The sequence below is a fragment of the Grammomys surdaster genome, unplaced genomic scaffold (genome assembly GCF_004785775.1).
Source record: "Grammomys surdaster isolate TR1022 unplaced genomic scaffold, NIH_TR_1.0 125071, whole genome shotgun sequence".
NCBI classification, from domain to species: Eukaryota; Metazoa; Chordata; class Mammalia; order Rodentia; family Muridae; genus Grammomys; species Grammomys surdaster.
In genome coordinates, this window is record NW_021619976.1 from 47,493 (window position 1) to 69,313 (window position 21,821).

At 38.0% G+C, this 21,821-nt stretch overlaps 1 protein-coding gene across 1 annotated transcript in view; it reads left to right on the plus strand.

Annotated features, from left to right (window-relative positions):
- Window positions 1–21,259, plus strand: part of Rab28 (RAB28, member RAS oncogene family) — a 67,037-nt gene extending 45,778 nt beyond the window's left edge. The window contains exons 4-6 of the mRNA XM_028785016.1: window positions 13,062–13,165; window positions 15,966–16,043; window positions 20,368–21,259. Of these exons, the coding sequence (XP_028640849.1) occupies window positions 13,062–13,165; window positions 15,966–16,043; window positions 20,368–20,460 (275 nt within the window). The 3' untranslated portion in view covers window positions 20,461–21,259. The remainder of the gene's footprint in view (window positions 1–13,061; window positions 13,166–15,965; window positions 16,044–20,367) is intronic.
- Window positions 21,260–21,821: the final 562 nt, after the last annotated feature.

Genomic DNA, 21,821 nt, shown 5'->3' on the forward strand with positions numbered 1-21,821 from the left:
GACCTCCAGTAATCCTTTAGCTATCAAATCATATATATGTACTGCATGTCTACAGGAACTGATAGAGACCAGAAGGAAAGTCAAATCCCTTGGAACTGGAGTTACTATCAGTTGTGGGTCATTCATTGTGGTTGCTGAGAACTGAACCTGGGTTTTCTGCAGGAACAGCAAGTACACTTAACCACTGAGCCATCTTTCCAGTCCCTTAATTTATTTTTAAGTTTCTCTCTCTCTCTCTCTCTCTCTCTCTCTCTCTCTCTCTCTCTCTCTCCTCTCTCTCTCCTCTCTCTCTCTGTGTGTGTGTCTCTGTGTGTGTCTGTGTAGGGACATGTGCACTTTAGTTCACATGGAGGCCAGAGGAATTGAATTTCCTGACGTTGGAGTTTTAAGCGGTAGTGAGCAACCCTACATGGGTTTTGGAAACCAAACTTGGGTTCTCTGCAGGAGTATTAAGTGTTTTCAACAGCTAAGCTGTCTCTGTAGGTCCTATGTATATAGTTTAAAGAATTATTACAAGGCTGGAGCATTGCTCACTGCCAGTATTGATCAGGCACCTCTTTTGCTCACTCATTGTTACTCTTATAGTAGTTTTACCCATTGCTTAGTCTTTTCCTTTTTTGCCTTTATCACCCATCTACTATTGATCAAAATTGATTTTGCAGTTTCAAAATTTCATGTAAATTGCATTCTGATTTTTCTTATCACATGTATGTGATTTATTCTTACTATAATATGAAACTATGAATTTTGAAATATAAATGTAGCATTCCTATAAAATGGAAAGATCAATATTATTTTAAACAATATTTTTCGCTTTTTTATTGTATTAACTCTTTTAAGGTCTGGTAGAATTCTGTGTTTAAACTAACTCTGAGCTTATTTTGGAAAAGAGCATTTAAATCACTGCTTCTATTTTACTAAGGGCTATAGATTTGTTTAAATTTCTTATCTAATCTTGATTTATCTGGGAAGTAGTATATAGTGAAAATTACCAATTTCTTTTAGATTTTACAATTTGGTGGAGTACAGGTATTTAAAACGTGTATAATTCTCTGGATTTTCCCAGTGTCTGTTGTTATGCCCCCCAACCCACACACACACATTCACAGACACACACATGTATTTAATTTCTGTTTTACTGATTTTAGCCCTAAGTTTGATTATTTTTGCCATCTACTCGATTTACATATGATTTCTTCCTTTTGTTCTAGAGGTTTTAGATGTGCTATTCAGTTACTAACATGAGAGCTCTTCAGTTTTTTAATGTAGGCATTAGTGCTATGAACTTGCTTGCTAGAGCCATCTTCATTGTGTCCTAAAGTTTGGGTATGTTGCGTATTCATTTTCATTCAATTCTAGAATTAATTTCTGTCTTGATCCATATTTCATTCAGTAGTGAATTGTTCAGTTTCCATGAGTTTGTAAGCTTTCACCACAAAACCTTTCACCCAAGATTTGTCCTGCCTACAAGATATGGAGGGATAAAGATGGAACAGAGATTGAGGGAATGGCCAAACAATGATAGGCTCAACTTGAGACGTACACTATGGGAGAGAACCAACCCAAGATACTATTAATGATACTCTGCTCTGTATACAGTCAGGAGCCTAGCATAGCTGTCTTCTGGAAGACTTCATCTAGTAGCTAATGGAGGTGGATGTATCAAATCACAGCCAAGTAATAGGTAGAGTTTGGCTAGAGTTGTGGAAGAGTTGGGGGAAGTACTGAGGGACCTAGAGGGGTCAAGGATACCTCAAGACCTAGAAAATAAATTAATCTGCCCTCATGGAGGCTTCCAGAGACTGAACCACCAACCAAAGAGCATGCATAGGCTGGACCTAGGCACCCTACATATATGTAGCAGATCTACAGCTTGGTCTTCATGTGGGTCCCCTATAGATTGAAGCAGTGCTACCTTCTTTTGGATCCCTTCCTTTCCTCTTCTTGGGCTTCTTTGACTGGCCTCAGTAGGAGAGGATTCACTTAGTCCTGCTGTGACTTGATGTGCCAGGTGAATGTGCAGGTTAATACTCATGTGGACACCTCCCTTTGAGGAAAAAAGCAGGGAGAGTGGGGAGAGTGGATTCCAGGGTGAGAACGGGAAGAGAGAGGGTCTGCAATCAGGATGTAAAATGAATATTCCACATTTATTTATTTATTTATTTATTTATTTATTTATTTATTTATTTATCTATTTATTTACTGTATGTGCTGTTTGCAACCCCCCCTCACCTCCCAGTTCCCCCTTCACGTAGCCCCTCCCTCTTCATTTTCTTCACCTCTGAGGAGGGTGAAGACCCCCTTGGGTACCAACCCACCCTGGCACATCAAATCTCTGTAGAACTAGGCACATTCTCTCCCACTGAGGCCAGACAAGGTAGCCCAGTTAGGACAGCCCCAGCTCCAGTTGTTGGGGGACTAGTATGAAGACCAAGCTGCACATCTGCTACATATGTGTCTCTGTGTGTGGGGTGGGTCTAGCCTATGTATGCCCTTTGGTTGGTGGTTCGATCTTTGGGAGCGCCCGAGGCTCCAGGTTAGTTGATTCTGTTCTTCCTGTGGAGTCTCTATACCCTCTGGATACCTCAATCCTTTCCCCTAACTCTTCCATAAGATTTCCAGAGCTCTATCTAATGTTTGGCTGTGGGTCTCTGCATTTGTGGAGCCTCTCAGAGAACAGGTATGCTAGGTTCCTGTCTGCAAGCATAACAGTATCATTAATAGTGTCAGGGATTGGTTCTTGCCCATGGGATGGGTCTCCAGTTGGGCCAGTCATTGGTTGGCCATTTCCTCAGTCTCTGCTCTATCTTTATTCCTGCATTTCTTGTAGACAGGACAAATTTTGGGTGTTGTGGGTGGGTTAGTGTCCTTATCCTTCCTCTGGGTGTCCTGCCTGGCTACAGGAAGTGGCCATTTTAGGTTCCATATCCTCCCACTCCTAGGAGTCTCAGCTAGAATAGCCCTCCTAGACTCACTGGAGTTTCCCCCATCCCAGGTCTCTGGCATGTCCTAAAGATGGTTCCCTGTGGCCCTTGCCTGCTGCTCATTTCCATTTACTCTGCATGCTGTTTCTCCCCAGATCTCCCCACACCTGATTTCTTCTGTCCTCCCCTACATATCCCCTTTTTTAATTTTTAAAAAGTTAAAACAAGAAGATATTCTGTGTATTCCTTTGGTGATAGGGGTCAGAGTGCAAAGAGAGGCCATAGCAAGTGTTCTGTTGCTGGGAGTGAGTCAGGGGAGTTGAAGGGAGGCTGCAGCTGGTGGTTTACTAGGGAGTAGATTTGGAGGGGTGGAGGGAAAGATGAAGATCTGCAGTTAGCCTGCCTCTTTCCTGGCTGACCTCTGGCCTTCAGGTTTCCAGGGAATGCCTGTTGAAGTTGAGGGCTTGGATAAAACAGTGAGTGTGGAGTAACAAGGTTTAGAGGGGAGCTGTGTGATCCACTGGAGATGGGGCAGGGTGAGGAAGAGGGAGGCGGCAGCAGGTCCTTTAGTTTAGACCTGAATGTAATACTGGGGGATTAGATTTGGAGGAAAGTAGGGGTGAGTGAAGATCTGCAGTTAGCCTATCTGCTTCCCTACTTGGAGTGGACTACAGGTTCCCAAGTAATCTTTTGTCCTATTTTAAAACCCTAAAACCTTTTTTTTCCCCACCCAATCAATACTTTTGAAGTTGCTGCTGTATTTGGAAATTGTTTCATTTACTTATTTTGTTTTTAGCTACATATAATAAGAACCCAGTAAGCATCACAGAAGTACTAATAACCTCATTATTTCAAGAATATTGAACCTTATAAAATCTAAATTTTTTAAAAAATATGTAATTTATTTATTTTATGTATATAAGTACACTGTAGCTGTCTTCAGACACACTAGATCCCATTACAGATGGTTGTGAGCCACCATGTGGTTGCTGGGAAATGAACCTCTGGAAGAGCAGTTGGTGCTCTTAACCACTGAACCATCTCTCTAGCCCCAAAATCTAAATTTTTGTTTCTCAGAGTATGATGAAAGATCTGAAAGGAGGATCCTAACCTGAGGAGAATGCTTGCAACAAACCTGGACAATATCATCACTGTAAGATGTGCTTCCTCTCATGGATCAACAGGCCAGTAGAGATTGGGAAGACGAGATAGTGTATTAACAAAAGTTAGTGTATAGAAAAATGGTAAATTGCCTTCACATCTTTAAACTGACTTTAGAAACTAAAGTAGCGTCTTTGAAGGCACAGTGTTCTTTTATATCCCTGTGTGGAACTTCAGAATAATGAAGGTAGTTACTTTGGTTAAAAGGTTAATTTAAGAAACTACAAAGTTAAAGTCGAATTCTGGTCATTTTTTTATTTTCTTGCATTAACAATTTTTCGAATATGGCATGATTTACTATGGCATCATAGAAAGGCAGCATTAGAGAGTGTACATGGCAGGGTAAAATTAAACACATGCTCACAATCAAATTAATGTATCTCATCTGTCTTCAACTAATAACAATCTGTCATGTTATCTATCTGAGTAGGGGCATAAACAGTTTATTTTGTGTTTGGAATAACTTCCTGGAGGTAGTTAATGTGACAAGTAGTTTGTTTGAATTGAGTATAACCAGATCAACACTGTAGATGTTTCCTTGATAACCTAAAAATTACTGTGAAAATCTACACAAGTGCTGTATTTATATTTTGCTTTTACTTCTTTAAGTTCAGTTGTGGCAGCCTTTATAATCATTTTACAGAGAATGTTGTTGCTGCTGTTATATGTGGTCTGAGTCAGAGCAAAAATAGTTGATATTTTGAATGCTGTCTTCTTTGACAGACACTGGATATTAATAGTGTAACTAATAAGCATCATAGAATACTTTTACATTTTTACAAATCATAGACACTGATTTGAATGAAAAAAGTCATTAATTGTAGACCTTATTACGATTGGATGTTGGAAAAGAAGTACATGGGAAGTCAGGAAGCTGCTGAGTTTAAGGCTAGCATAAAGATAAGGTGTGTTATAAGCTGTTTCAAACTTTAAAACTGAGTATTATTTAGTCTTCTCATCAGCTCTGATTACATTTTATACAACTAGGTTTTTAAAATCTATTGTCTATTTATAGCTTTGACCACAATGATCAGTAGCTGTGGAAATCCTGAATAAGGTGAATGAAATGCAGTTCTATTTCAGCCTCCTGACTTGCCTTATTTTATATATTTTAATACCTTATTTTAATCCTATGGGTCTCAGATCAAGGAGGAAGGTCTTTCACAGCTCCATGGCTCTCCTAGATATTGTAATTGCTTACCTCATTCTTCTCTTCATTATGAGGTTGTCTATCTGGTCACCTTTTGCCTCTTAATTTTGTATTATGATAATGGTTATAATATCCTTATTTGTTTATTTGGGTAGGTATTGAGGAGAGGGTCTCCATATGAGGCCCAGGATACCATCTTTACACTATATAGCTCAGGCTGGCCTTAAACTCATTATGTTTCTGCTACAGCTTTGTAAGTACTGGGATCTCAGCTGTGCATCACTGTGCTCAGAGGAGTCTTTCATTTGCATGTCAGCTTGTCTATCACTGTTTTCTCTCTCACAGCCATGAAGGGTAATGTGTATAGTGTTCACCTATTTCTTCTTTTCAATAACTTATTTTTTTATTCACTTTACATACAGATCACAGCTCTCCCCACCCCGACATCTCTCTGACCTGCCCTTACAGATCTCTCCCCCTTGACCCTTTTCCCTTTTCTGAGAAGGGGAACCCCCACCCCAATCCCTTGGATTCTACACCACCCTCTCAATTCTATTCCCCATTCTTTCACAGGACGATCTCAAGCCTGATGTTACACTGTGAGCCTCTGCATCTGTTTCTATCTGATGCTGGATGAAGCCTCTCAAGAGACAGTTATGCAAGGCTCCTGTCTTAAAGCATAGCAGAATATCATTAGTAGTGTCAACAGTTGGCTGTCTCCCATGCGATGGGTCTCAAGTTAAGCCAATCATTGGTTGACTCTTCCTTCAATCTCTGCTCTCTTTATTCCTATGTATCTTGTAGGCAGGACAAAATTTGGGTTGAAGGTTTTATAGATGTGCCTTCTGCCCTCATTGGAAGTTCCAACTAGTTTCAGGAGGTGACCACTTCAGTCTCCATATCTCCAGCTGCTAGGAATCTCAGCTAGGGTCACCCCTATAGATTCCCCATAACTAACCCTGTACTAGGTCTCCAGATACTCTCAGAGATGCCTTCTACCAATTCCCATTTTCACTTCCAGCACCCCCTACCTGATCTCTATCTCTGTATCCCTCCTCATACCCTCTCTCACCTAGTTCTCTCTCTCCATCCATGTCAGATGACTATTTTGTTTCCCATTCTGAGTGAGATTTATGCATCCTCTTTTTGGATCCTCCTTATTACCCAGTTTCTTTGGGTCTGTGGATTATAACATAGTTATCCTGCACTTTATGGTTGATATCTACTGAATACTTACCATGCGTGTCTTTCTGAGTCTGGGTTACCTCACTCAGGATGATATTCTCAAGTTTTATCCATTTGCCTGCAAGTTTCATGATGTCTTTGTTTTTAATAGCTGAATTGTATGTATCCCATTGTGTAAGTATACCATATTTTCTTTATCCATTATTTAGTCAAGGGACATCTAGCTTGGTTCTAGTTTCTGGCTATTACAAATAAAGCTGCCATGAACATAGTTAATTAAGCAAGTATCCCTGTGGTGTAGTGGAGCATCTTTTGGGTATATACCCAGGAGTAGCATAGATGGGTCCTGGGGTAGAACTATTCCCAATTTTCTGAAAAACCACCAAATTGATTTTCAAAGTAGCTGTATAAGTTTATACTCCCACCTGCAATGGAGGAGTGTTCCCCTTGCTCCACACCCTTGCCAGCACGTGCTGCCACCTGAGTTTATGATCTTAGCTATTCTGATGAATATAAGATGGAATCTCAGAATCATTTTGATTTGCATTTCTCTGGATGACTAAGGACATCGAACATTTCTTTAAATGCTTGAGAATTCTCTGTTTAGCTTTGTACCCCATTTTTAAATTGGGTTATTTGGTTATTGATGTGTAATTTCCTGAGTTTTTAAATATATTTTGGATATTAGTTTCCTGTCAGATGTAGGGTTGGTGAAGATCTTATCCCATGTTGTTGACTGCCTATTTGTCCTATTGATGGTGTCCTTAGTGTGTTTACCTATTTATTTGTGCTCATTAGTATAGTATGAGGCAAAATAGGCACTCCTATTGGTTTCCTAAATTTAAGATATGCTTTATATGTTTATTTTTAAAGATTTATGTATTATTTACTTTTTTATGTGTATGAGGGTTTTGTCTACATGTATGTGCATGTACTGATGCATGCCTGATGCCCATGAATAACAGAAGTTATCAGATCCTCTGGAACTACAGTTATAGACAGTGATGAACTGGGTGCTAGTAACTGAATCTATGCTTTGCAAGAGCGGTATACTGCTCTTACCCACAGATCCACCTCTCCAGCCATATGTTACCTGTTTTAAATACGTAATGGAAATATCTTATATATTTTTTGTTATTTTATGTGATTCTTATAGCCTGCAGTTAATTTGAATAATTGGGCTGATATAAATGTATACGATTCTTATGACTTGAAGGAGGAAGAAAAAGCTTGACTACCTATGTATACTGTACTGTCTTCTACTTTGATATTTAAAGATGATATATATTTAGGATATTTAGATAAAGATATAGAGTCATTCATATATACAGTGTGGGAGCAGAAAGTATAATATTTATAATATCTGTAAGAATGTAATATCTCTATCATGTATAGCTTTCTTCTAAATACTTTATGAATTTAGAAACAGTTAATATCTGTGTGACCAGTGGAAGTGTTTTGAATTAAACTGGAACACTTAAAGGTTTTCTGATATATCCCATCCACAAGGACATGTGTGTGTTCCTAACTATGTAAGTACAACATACTCAGTCTGTATAATGTTAATTGTTTGTATGTTTTCAGGGATGATGATTTGATGGTTTGAGACAGGGTTTTACTATGGAGCCCTGGCTCTCCTGGAAATTGCTGTGTAGACCAGGCTGACCTCAAACTTAAGAGATCCTCCTACCTGTGCCTTCCAAGTACTGGGATTAAAGGTTTATACCACCATGCCTGGCAAGAATATATTCTTTACTACCAACCTTAACTTCTTGTCCTGGAAAGAACTATGGCTACATGCAGCCCGTGTATCCTTTATATTTGCCCTAATATAGATAATTAAGTAGTTGAGATTATTTATTTACTTACTTACTTTGAAAAGTTTACTTGTGTTTTTATTTGTGTGCATGTTTCTCCTTGTGTTTCTATGTGTGGGCGGGTGCCCGAGGAGATCCTGGAGCTGGAGTTACAGTCAATTATGAGCTGCAGTATGGATGCTGGGAACCAGACTCAGATTCGCTAAGAGAGCAGCAAGTTCAGCTAACTGCTGAGCCATCTCTCCATTCCTAGAAACAGTTGTTGCTTAAATGAGACTTCTTATATGTGATATCATCTTCTTTCTTGCTCAGTAAAGTTCAACAGTAAAGATCATCTTTTTGGATATGCAATATTTGCCTGTTACTGGAATTATACAGTATTATTCTTTTAATGACTGGCTTGTTTCATTTGGCCCAATAACTACAAGTTAAAGTCTGAGACAGAATTTCTTCATCTTAAAGGCTGACTAACCATTTTATACTTATCACTTTGGTTTATTCATCTATTGATAGACATATACATTCATTTACATTTCTTGTCTCTTGTCTTTGGTGGTGTTATGAGTGTGGGTATGCAAAAATTCTTTTTCAATACCCTACTTTCAATTTTGGAAGTAAGATTGATAGATCACATGGTAACAAGTCCTTGGATTTTCTGAGTGTCTTCCATATTGTTTTCTACAACACTTGTGACATTCAACATTTCTGCCGTAGCACACAAATGTCTCAATGTTTGTACACTTACCAACACTGCTATTTTTTAAATGTTTTATTGATTCTTAGTGAATTTCACATCATATACCCCAAATTCCACTCATCTCCCTGTCCCTTCATATCTGCCCTCTGCCCTTGCAACTTCCCTATAAAAGAAAACAAAAAATAGAAATAAAAAACAAAACCCAAGAAAACCATCTCTCCATGGAAACTGATGCTGTCTGTTACAGTGGGTCACATAGTACACTCTTTGCCTAAACAGCTTTTCTTTCAAATGTTAATTGAAATACATCATTGATTTGGTTTGAGATCTCTGACTTTTACTACACTACCAATTCTGGATCTTCATAGGGACTCCTTTAGGATATCCTGTTGTTGACCTGTGTTATTTTGGCCCTGAAGCTTTGGATCTGTGGGACCACACCCTTCATGCATCCTAGCATTTCATATATGGGGTGGGTATCCACCATCTATGGGTTGTGAGTGTGTGTGTGTGTGTGTTTGTGTCAGGGGGGCTTCTCTCCCCTACTCATGTCTATCAACATGATTGGGGTGGGTCAACTCAGAACCCTAAATGTGGGCCTGGGTAGAAGCTGAGTTGATTAGTTCACCTGCACTCCTGCACAGCATCACTGGGGCAGGTTGTCCCACTATGCTCAGGCAAGGGACAGAGCCAACTTTTCTGCTCTCACATCTTTAGAGCTGGCTCACCCAGCCCCACCACCAGAGACAGCTCTACAGTGCTACCCAGGTGAGGCCCTCAGCCAGCTTATCCACTTGCTATAGGAGGGGTGTGTGTGGTGGGTGCTTTTCTCCCGCACTCATGTCACTATCAACATGACTTCAGGTGTCATCCCAGACTAGTGATATCTTCATGGACTTTGCTGGTAACACATGTCTTGGACATCAACTCAGACTCTGGGTGTGATAGGACTGCAGATGCAGACCCCTCTCTCCACACATGTATGCAGCAGCATGGGCCTTGATGTCACCATAGCCTCAAGTGGTCGCACAGGCCACTTAGATTAGTATGTACCCCAGACATCCACATGGTCTCAGGGGGCAGCCCATGCCACTGACATCCACATTGTCTTTGGTGGTAACTCAGGCTTTAGACATCGACATAGACCTCAGCTAAAGCAGGACTATGGGCCCAGACATGGCCCTCAGTGGCAGGACTCAGATTAGTTAGGCTGCTGGTGACAGTATGGTCCCAGACATCAACTTGGTCTCAGGCAGCAGCCCAGACCACTGCCATCCAGATGGCCACTAGACATCAGCACAGACCTTGGCTGCATAGGCTCTGAACCCACCAAGTCATGGTCCTTGGCAGCAGCCAGAGCCAGGACCTCTCCTTGGCCAGAGGCAGTTGCATAGGCTCCTCATAGCCTCCTGTTCCTCACTGCCATTGTGTGTCTGGTCCCACCTCTCTCCACAGTGCCCGAACTGCTCTGCTTCACTTTCTCTCCCATCTTTCCACCCTGTACTCTCTCTGTCCTATCCATCCATCACATATTTGTTCATTGTAGTGGTGCCCACTGCAGGCTGGGGTGGGCACTTGGGTTTCTCTCTTTGGTCACTCCAGGACTGTGGGGGCTGCAGGCTGTATATGTATATATATTATTAAATATTAATATATATTGATATGGGAGTCATTCTAATGTGTGTGAGATATGCTTTCTGCTGTCTTGATTTTCACATCTCATGATAATATCATGTTGGAAGAAATGTTTAGAAAATCATTTACCTATTATTAACCTGGATGTGTTTTCTGTTGTTGAGTTTAAGACTTTCAAAAGTATTTTAAAAGTTAAAATGTATCTTCTGCATAGTAATACCTTGGTGATTCTTTCTTCACTTTCTTGATTGTGTGCTTTATGTGTATGCCTTGTTAAGTGTGATGTAGTTCCATTTGTTTGTTTCTTCCGATGCTGGGTTTTCAATCTCCTATCTGAGAAATTTATATTAATTCCAATGTCTTGAAGCTTTTTCCTTGTTTTCTTTCAACAGTTTTGAGATTTGAGCCTTACGTTTAGGTACTATAATCCATTTTGAATTAAGTTTTAACATATGACAACCTTCTATCGTCATTCATTTGCAAGTCAGTATCTAGTTTTCCCAGTATCATTTCTTGAAGAAATGGTTCTTTCTATACTGAATAGCTTGATCTTTTTGCTAGGCATTGTCTTAGTGTATATGTGAGGCTTTCTCTGGGCTTTCTGTATTGTCTTGGAAGGCTTCTTGTTTAGCAAATGTGATGGCAATCTCAGCATTTATTTGAAGGCTTATCTGTTTCCTGGGCTCTTACTATGGTAAAGCAGACTCTAGAATACCACTACACTGTGAATAAAATAGACCTTACAAAAAAACCATAATGTGTGAAACTATTTTTTTGTAGTTCTTGGGTCAAGTTAATAATTTAACTCGGGGAAAAAGCAAGGAAGAGCAACGAGCAGCTTCTTCAACAATTTGTGTTGCAAAGACAGTATCATTAAAAACACTCTTTTCAGGGATTCATTAAATAGTTGTGCTTTCTTTTCAGAATTATGTTTTCATCCTACTCAAAGTAGACAATTCTCTTTGTTGAGAACCTACATCATTTTTTTCTTTAGTTCTCTACAGAATGTCATTTTCCTTGACTTCAACATTGAAAGAGGGTGAAGCAAATACCAAAGATGGCCTGCTCAAACTACCTCTACTTTAGCTTAAATAAAAAAACATACCATACTACATAATTAGTTCTAATATCTCATGTGATGGTTATTTTTGATTTATCTTGATGGGATCTAAAATTACCTAGGAAACAAGTTTCTGGAGATGCCTACAGGGAATTATTTACATTAGGCTGGTGGATGTGCTCACTGTGGATGGCATCATTCCATGGTCTGGAGTCTCAGAGTGAGTGAAAGAGAAAGCAAGATGAGTTCATTCCTGTAAACATGAGTACTGTATTTACATCATTTTCGTCCTACTTCTCCCCTCAGCACTCCTACTTACCTCAAATCATGGCTGCTTATTCTTTGTTCCACGTATATTCATATAAAATTATAAATACAACTTGCTGAGTTCATTTTTTTTTTTCATTCACCCAGGAAGGAATAAAACCAAACCAAACCAAAAAAATCATCTCCCTATTTTCCAAGGTCAGCAGTGAAAGTGGGGTGCAGGATTCCTGTGCTGGTTCAGCACTCTCCTAGAGAAACTTTAGCCTTCAAACTAAAAACTCAATATGATTTTCAATGAAGCCTTTTATGAAATGAGAAAGCATATTCAGGTGATAATCACTTGCAAACTTCTAAGTTTTTACAAGTTGGCTAAGTCTTTTCCTCAGGAAATCAGTTTACATTTTTAAAAAAGTTTTCTCTGTTGATTCAAAGAGCTTAGTTACTTTTTAAATCATGTGACTATATTTGTTGTGCCATTTGATATCATTAAATAACCTTTAGACGGTTATAGTGTTGTGCACGAGAAAGCATTCATTACAGGATTTCATGTGAAAAAACTAGTGTGCTATTAGTATTAGATATGATTCTATCCTGTACTTTAAAGGCCAGGAAATATATCTTGCTCACTATCTTCAAAGTTGATGCTATTAACAGTTTGGAAAGTAGCTGGATCTTTGTGAAACTAAACTGTAGTGTGAATAAATTAATGTTACTATATAATATAAAAGATTTCAGAATTGTTCTAATTATTAAATTGTCTTGTAAGTAATTAAACTATTTCCAGCCAAATATACTTGTGTTTGTATGTCCCAACATCAGTTAGTAACTGTGCTTAAATGTAGTACATTGACCATATGTGTTTTGAACTTTGTCATGGTGTGTGAATTTATATAGGTTTTGCTGTAGTATAGTAACACATATTTTTGAGCACTTACTTGCCCGTCCTTGTTCACGATCTAATTCTGACTAACTCTGAAAGAATATTTTTAATAGCTATATTCATTATTCGCAGTTTATAAATATGGAAACTGAAGCACAAAAAAGTTTAAAAAATTGCCCAATATTACATAGTGGGAAATGATATTGTAAAAAAAAAAGTTTTAAACATGTTAAATACATTTTTTTGATTCTAATATTGAGTTTTGTTCTCTAACATTTTTTCTAGTTGACTTGGAGCATATGCGAACAGTAAAACCTGATAAACACCTAAAATTTTGCCTGGAAAATGGTTTTAGTAGCCACTTTGTTTCAGCCAAGACGGGAGACTCTGTAAGTAAAACAATGGAGTGTGTTGTAAGTGATGCTTTGTCTTTCTACTGTTCTGAGAAGTACACTCCTACTTCTTTCTGTCTTCCTTCCTTCCTTCCTTCCTTCCTTCCTTCCTTCCTTCCTTCCTTCCTTCCTTCCTTCCTTCCTTCCTTCCTTCTTTCTTTCTTTCTTTCTTTCTTTCTTTCTTTCTTTCTTTTTCTTATTATTCTTTAACAGTCCAGTCACTACCTCACTAACTGTCTGCCCTCCCACAGTTCTTCATCCCATTCCTCCTCCCCCTGTCTCCAAGAGGATGTTCCCCCTCCTCCCAGGAAGTACAGTTCTACTTCTTAACAAGGAACACAGTGATACTCTTGGAGGGAAGACATAAATAGAACATATGAGAATGCTTATTTTGGTTAGTTAATTTTATAGTTGATTTAACAAGAATTATAAAATACCCAAGTCACTCATAATTCTGGCCTTTAGGGATGCCCACTCAGACCCTCAGAGAACTCTCTTGTGTCTTTTCACGGAAGGCCTCACTGTGCTGCTTACTTTATGGCAGGTGTGTGAGTCTGATTGTCTCTATTGCGCAGGTGTATCTTCTCGAGCTTGTGCCACAGGGCTGATTCTGTATAGATGTTGAGTGGTAGAGATATGGTTTGTGAGCCTAAGTAATGATATTTCAGGTCTATCATTTTAACCAAAACTTAGTATTTGTTTAGTTCATTAAACACTAAGATCATGGTCTAGTAGTTTTATATTGTGTTCCTTTTATTTAATGTTTTATCTGTAAAAATTTTCTCATGTCATTTAGTGTTATAAAATAAATTTAATCATTTATTAAATGTTCAAAAATATATTTATGCACTATTTTTTTCTAAATTTCAAATTTGAGTTTTATTAGGAAATTTTAGTAACTTTTAATGCTTTATTTCCTTTAGATAGATTCCTTGACTGGGGATTGAAACATGCTACCAGATGTTCACCAGAAAGACTAAGTTAACCTATTCTTTTCCTAGTATTGTAAGATTTCTATTCCACTGGTCCTTGTAATACTAAGGATTTAATTGGTTTTAAACCTTTGCCCCAGTGGTAGAGCAGTACACATAAGAACACAACAATTTACAACAATAAAAACCTTACTAATTTTGAATTTCTTTCATGAATGTTTAGATTGAAATTTATTAAATTTTACTAACTATTCACTTTCTACTTAACCACTTATATTTTTATTGGTTAAACAATACTGTGTCCACATTTATATTAGAGACAGTAACTGATTGTTATGACTCTTGCGACTATTTTTCCCTGTCCAGTTTTTTTTTTTTTTTTTTTTTTTGTTCATTTGTTTGTTTGAGATAGGGTTTTTCTATGTAGGTCTGGCTGTCCTGGGATTTGTTCTGTAGATCAGGCTGGACTTGAACTCAGGGATTCACCTGTCTCTCTGCCTCCCAAGTGCTGATGTTAAAGACATGAATCACCATTCCTGGCTGCTGTCCAGTGTTTTGTTTGACTTAGGTTTTTTTTTTTTTTTCCTTTTCATTTGGTGCTAGGGTGAGGGCCTTACTTATGGCTGTTAATTTTTTAAAAAGTAATAATTGTTTAAAGATTTATTTGTTTTTATTTATGTGTATGTGCTTACTTATGTGAGTTCTTTTATGTGCCCCACATGAGTGCAGGACCCATGAAAGCTAGGAGAGGGCATGGGACCCTCTGGAACTAGAGTTAGAAGTGGTGTAAGCCACCACCTAGGTGCTGGGAAATACCCTTCCGTCCTCTGCAGGAGCAGTAAGGACTCTTAACTTCTGAGCCTTCTCCTCAGTCCCCTAGAAATAATTAAGTTAGGAAACTTGTGACTTGTATTTAGTAAGTGATCCTGAGGTGAACTGGGCTAAAAACGAGGTTGGATAGTTATAGAGCAAATGCATGTTATACAGCAGAAATGGTTAGGGCTGACGCTCCAGAGATTATAGAGGACCTGGCAAAAGCCAACTACATATTAAAGGATGTTTATAGAAATGTTCATAATGTATAGCTGTAATGGACTCTATCACTTCTTTACCCTGAACAGATAAAACACAGTAAATAGTACCAAGTTGTTTTACTTAGGGAATAATGGAGAGTTTGGACATTGATAAGAGAACCAAAAGTGTTAATGGTTTGGAAAGCAAGACCTGTTAAAACAGACTAAACCCAGCTCAGTAGACCAGCGTAGAACTGATAGTAAAGTATACCAGAGCTGTAAAGTATACATTAACTTATTTTCAGTTTGAATTGTGGGAGTTTATTATGCTATTAGATGTGTTGGTGTGTTCTTTACATTTGTCATTGTAATTGTTATGTTAAATCCTTTAAAATGGGGCTAGAGAGATGGCTCAGCTGTTAAAAATACTTGTGGCTCTTGCAGAGGACCTTAGTTTGGTTCCCAATATTCACATGGTGGCTTACAATCATCTGTAAACTCCATTTCTAGGGGATCTGACACCTTCTACCTCCGCAGACACTGGGTACATATGTGCTGTACATAAATACATGTAGGTAGAAAACATACATAAAATAAAAGTAAATCCATAAAAATCTTTTAAAATGTTTTTGTTAATAAGCGTGTGTTTAGACTGATTCAATGAATTGCTTGGATTTTTAAATTGTGGTTTAATTCTTTAAAAAATGATTTCATTTTATGTGTTGCCATATTTGACAAATGGAGCCATTTTTGGAATACTTGGTGTTTATGCTTCTTTAGAAAGTTCAGTATACGTGAAGGTAACTGAAGCATGCCTGTTTTAAATCATTTAAACCTATTTTTGTTATGTAGGTCTTCCTGTGTTTTCAGAAAGTTGCAGCAGAAATCCTGGGAATCAAATTAAACAAAACAGAAATAGAACAGTCACAGGTGATTATCTTAAAATTTATATTTTAAAAAGTAATGAATTTCTTGTGACAATTTTTTATTCATCAGTTCTTCCCCACTTATTCTATGTACATGTCACCCAAAACCTTGGAAGTAGATTACATGTATAAATAAGTGTTTATTGCAGAAGATGGAAAATTAATTTTTACAAAATAATGATAGTCTTGCAATTTTGTCCCTTTTGGTGGAAAAAAGTGAATAAAATTTTATCAGTTCTTAGTTAGTGGATTAAGGTTCAGAGAATCCTGTTTTGTGTTTTCTTTTGTGTTTTTCTTTAGAGAACCTGACTGTGTAGCCTCCCCTGCTTTCACCTCTGAAGTGTAGGGTTATAGGTCTCTCTTAGTTCTCTAATGAAAAGATTCCTTACATATAATGAGGTTTCTGTTTTTCTTTTATGTACTGAGTATTTACACTCCACTATTTTAGTTCTAATCTAGATTGCTTCCATTTCAATTGAGTTATCAGTACATTTTGTAAGTTTTGTAAGAAGAAAATGGGAGAAAGAAGATTTTTTGATACAGCAAACCTTTCTGGGGAACTGCATAATGTCAAGGGACCACAGTGCAATCTAAGCACAGAGGAAAAAACTTCACAACAAAGCAGGAAGATGCTTCAAAATCCATACAAAAAGCATTTTAGCTTCTGAATTTAGGTTATAGTTTCATTTGCATTGTTTACTCTCCCTCTCCTTCCTCACCAACCACTCCCCTTCCCCTGGGCGGATTTCCTTCTATCACAGTGTAAAAATTGGGACTTTTGTTTCTAGTTTCTCAGATTGTTCAGAGTAGTAGTTAAAGCTTTGGGAGAGAAGTTTCATTTCCCTGAGCCACTTCTAGCATGTCTAGCATTCAGTTCTTCATTCAGTTCATAGGCAGTCTGTGAAGAAAGCACGCATTCCTGTACTTTTTCCTTCAGTCTGAGACCTTTGCCATGTAGACTTTAGGCTCTCAATACCAGATTTAAGCCTTGACATGTTTACATATTAGTTAGTAAACCATGAATTTATGTGGTTTGATTTAGACATACATTAGTTTCTTCAAAACAAAAATTCCTATAATGTCTGAGCTGTATAGGCATGCTAAAATATATATTCTTTATTATCTAAAATATGACCCTGCAAAGAGTAGGTGCACTAGATTTTTGTTGCGGGTTAAACTATACAGATAGTATAAGCTCACAATCTTAAGGAGACCTTGCGGAGTTCAGAGTTGTCTTTTCCAAATATTGCTCTTCGGAAGCCATTGTAAGTACTGCTCACCTTCCCTGAGGAAGGCACCTCTCATGTTTGTTGTACCCTAACCCTCACACACTGAACACTGCTGACTGTATTTTTCCAAATATCCTTTTTTTTCTATTCATTTTTTAAATTTAAATGTATATTTTCAAATACTTTAAAACTTCTGGGTGTGGTGGGCAACACTTTTAATCCCAGCACACCAGAGGTGGAGGCTCTCACATCTCTCTGCTTTTGAGACCAACCTAGTGTATATAGCAGTTCTAGACCTGCTTGGGCTACATGGTGAGATCAGATCTCAATTAAATAACAGTGAGATTGAATCTCAATTAACAAACAAGGAAGGAAGTAAGCAAACAAGCATTGGGGCCTCAGATATAATCTAACTAAGCAGCTTCAGGTTGGAAAACAGCACATAGCTTCATGTGCAGAAGTCAGGAACCCCAAGGAAAATATGTCTTGTGGATTATTTGTTAATGTGACAAGTGAGTGATGAGAGCTGGTCCTTTCCATTAGTTAGTACCTTGACCCCAGTGTCTTACACATAGCTCAGTAACCTGGCTATGTTTATAAATAATGCTTAAAACAATACCTTGCTTGATGAATGACTTATTTTTTCACACTATTATTATGGCGGTCAAAATCCCTTTGCTTCATTGTAACCTGTAGTTTGGTATGAAACAGTTATGTTGAGGGAGTTAGATTATGGTGTATTTTTTATTGATGTGCCCTGCTTCTGTCTCATCTGTCAGTTAGCAATGCTTCTGTTGATGGTACCAAGCTAGGTGTCTGGTAAGTGAAGAATCTTGTCCAGAATTTATACTATCCAGTAGAGAACTTATGCTGAACCCAGTTAACCTCCCACATTTATACACTACAGAGTCCTGCTCATTCACTTTCAGTGTTTATCAAATCTTTATTAAGAAAGATCTTCAAAGACAGTTATTCATGTTGAGGTGTTTTCATTTTAGTGAATGAAAATATGCTGTTAGGAAAGGGGAGCTTCTGAAATCAGGTCTGTGCAGTCATGCAGAGAGTCCTCCTCACTTCAGATTCAAGGACCTTGTTACTTCTCTATACATGGTTATCCCACAGAGACCTATCCCCAAGGAGAGAGCAACTAATGTGTAGTATTATGGTTTTGTTTATTTAGCAAAATTCTTGAAAGCAAAAAGCTATTGTGCCTTAATATTGCATTTCATTATTTGTTTTCATGACTCACAATTGTATTTGGAGTGATTTCTATATGAAATTTGGAAATATGGAGGTTGTGATTAGGAGGATGGGAAGTAATCAGCAGAGGAAGCCCTGGGGAAGTAAAAATGACAAATATGAAAGCTGTAAAGGGCATGCACTACCTCTGATTGCTGAAACAACAGGCTTCATCCTCCAAGTGTCTCCACAGCATCCCACTCACTAGCAGAACACCTAGCTTGTGTGACAGCTGGTTCTATTCTTTGCCCAGTAACTCTATAGTAACATAGGAATAAATCTGTCAGGTGGTTTAGTCGTGCACGCCTAGCACAGAGTGACTGACATAGTAGATCATCAGCAATGCTTGTCAAAGGAAAGGAACAAATACTTCCACAGCCCTTTGCAGTGCAGGGAAGTTAAAGTCGTCTATTTCAGTGATTGGACAGATTATCAAGAACAATGTGTATTGGGTCTCTCTTACTTTCCCTTCCTTTTATGAACATTCTGCTAATTCTTTTGTGACATGTTTGAATTCATCGGTTAATTTTCTTTTTCTGCTTGGTGTTTTCTTCTATTGTCAGTCATTAAACATGCTTTTCATTTTGTCTTTCTCTTTCTCTCTTTTTTTTCTTTCTCCTTCATCTTGTTTATGTTGTACGGAATTGACAGCGTATTGTCAGGGCAGAAATAGTCAAGTACCCGGAAGAAGATAACCAACACCCCAGCTCTACTCAGAGTAGAGTCTGTTCAGTACAGTAGTGCAGGTACTTTATGGGTGAATTATTGTCATTTGGGGAGGGGTGAGGGCTAGTTATATTACCTTGTTCTTCCTTATGCAGGAATATTATTAATTAAAATGACATAAGTCTTGGTTTAGAACTTTGAAAAATTGGTCTTTTACCAGGAAATTTATAAATTAAACAAGAAATTGAGAACAAATTAAAATATCATTTCAGTTACTTTCAATTATGTTTATCTTTATAGGTTTTTATTACACATGTAGTGCATAGGAGTGAAGCAGTTATTTCATTAGTAATTACTTACCATTCTCCTCCCTCACCCCAATATTAAAGGTTATTTAAAATTACTTTAAAGAAAAACTTGAATTGCCCTTCTTTCTCGGTCTGTGTGCATGGACTTACTAAAATCAAAAGAGAGCTTGTTTTTATTTCAAATTTTACTTAGAGATGGCATATTAGACATTTTGCTAAATTCATTGTTTTAGACTGAGCATAAGATGGAAGTATGTAGGTATCTTTTGGTTTAAGTTGACTTATAGGCATGGATATGAAGTGACTTTTAAATTCCTCATTATGTCATGTTTTATTAGAGTCATTATGCATAAACCATAGTGAACTATTTGGCGTATTTTGAGAGGAATGTTTTGAAAACTGGAAACATTTTTTAACTGGAATTTCTCAGGACTTTTCTGTTTTCTATGTGAGTCCTTTAAACACGCCTCTTTTTCTAATTCACAAAGTTATGGCCAAGTGTAACGATCACAAAAAGACTAAAAAAATAATGAAAATCTTTGAAATGGTGATATCTTATCTATCAATTAAATATACATGAATGATTTAACTTGTACTAAAATTATAACCATGATTCAAATCTTCATATTGATTTGTGAGTTTGTAATAAAACTTGTGATAACTTCAGTAAGTATTAAAATTCATAACTGAATGACTTCCTTAAAAAAAAGGGAAAGCAAACAAGAAAGTCCCAAACCTGACTGTTAATTCTGGCCGATTATTTTTAATACCAACTCCTGTTTCATTTGTGATGTTTGTTGTTAGACATTCGCCAGAGCTCAGAAAACAATTGATGCTCAGGGGCCTCTTCTGATGTCTTGATAATAACTCTTTTCTTTTATGGCAGAGAGTGGTGAAGGCAGATATTGTAAACTACAACCAGGAGCCCATGTCAAGAACTGTTAACCCACCTCGGAGCTCCATGTGTGCAGTTCAGTGAGCACACACTGTACTGATAGTTCTGGCTGCTCTTCCCCTGGATTGGGCCCAAGCTGCCGAGGACCATGTTTTATCAGTGACTGTCTCTGTAGTCAGCTCACACTTCCTCCTGCTCTGCTCCTTCATCCTTTAGTTGCCTCAGAGTATCGGGCAGCTCCCTGGACTGGAAGGAATTCAGATTTGGGACCACACGTTTTGAAATCGGAATGGAGAGTCCATTCTTTGGATTGAGACTGCCTCCTCGCTCCAGAAGAACCATGTTGCTTCTTTATCTCTTTACTTCCTCCTTTCCCAGATATAAAAAAATTTAACCAGATATGAAGATGCTCCAAGCTTTGATCATCATTTTCTATCTGAACTTGTGTATGTGAAAGTGTACTTCAGAGCACTGATGGTGAAAGCTACTCAAGAGGGTGTTCCTTTGCTGGCTATTAAGAGTAAAATATACAAAGCTGTATCTAATTGAAAGTGCTTCAAATGAGGCTATAATAGAAATATTTTTTCATTTTTAAAAGGAGCCTAATGTGTTTATATTGTAGTTTATAACTCACAAGTAGTGAGTATTTGATATTGTATTTTTACTACTGTATCATGGTCATTGCATATTTTATCATATTTGGCTTAGATGGCTTTATGAATTTTGATAAATGGTTCAGCTGATCCTCCACATGGAATTTCTCCTACAGACTGTATGAGAGTGCTTCCAGATGAGTCATGATATCCTTGGATCACTGTGGATCGATCACACTGTACCTGGTGTTCAGATGTTTTTCTCACATAAATAAATTTATTTAAATTACGTTTTCTGGAATTTTCATTCATCTTCCTTTTTGTTACAGAAAAACAAAGTAGATTTGAACACATGGCTAGCAATCTTGTGAAGTCTAGTGTGCAGCCAGTTTCTTAAGAGTTCCTAGGCATTCTGTTGGTTTGTTTATAGTTGAGCCTGTAACTTGACATTTCTGGGCCTCTATCGGCCCTGACTCATTTTCTGCCTAGCTCATGCCACTCTTGGGTCTGTGCACATAAAACTGTGAATTCATTCCTATCTGTTGGCCGATATTCTACTTTCTGTCCCAGCTGCATAGGTCCCACAGCTAGGAATCCTTCCCTCTTGTCCTCTCCCATACCCCCTTCTTTCCCACTTGCTTCTCCCACAGTATCTGCTTCCTGCTCTGTCTTCATCATAATTGTGCTGTTTTGTGCAAAGGCCCAGTGCTCAGCACATACTTGTTACTAAAGTAGGAATGACCCCCCCAGCTCCCCCACACACCCTCAGTCCAAACATACATGAAGCTATTCTCAGCTCTATGGCATGAGCATCAGTACTTCTAGGATACTGCCTTCCCCTTCCTGTCCTGC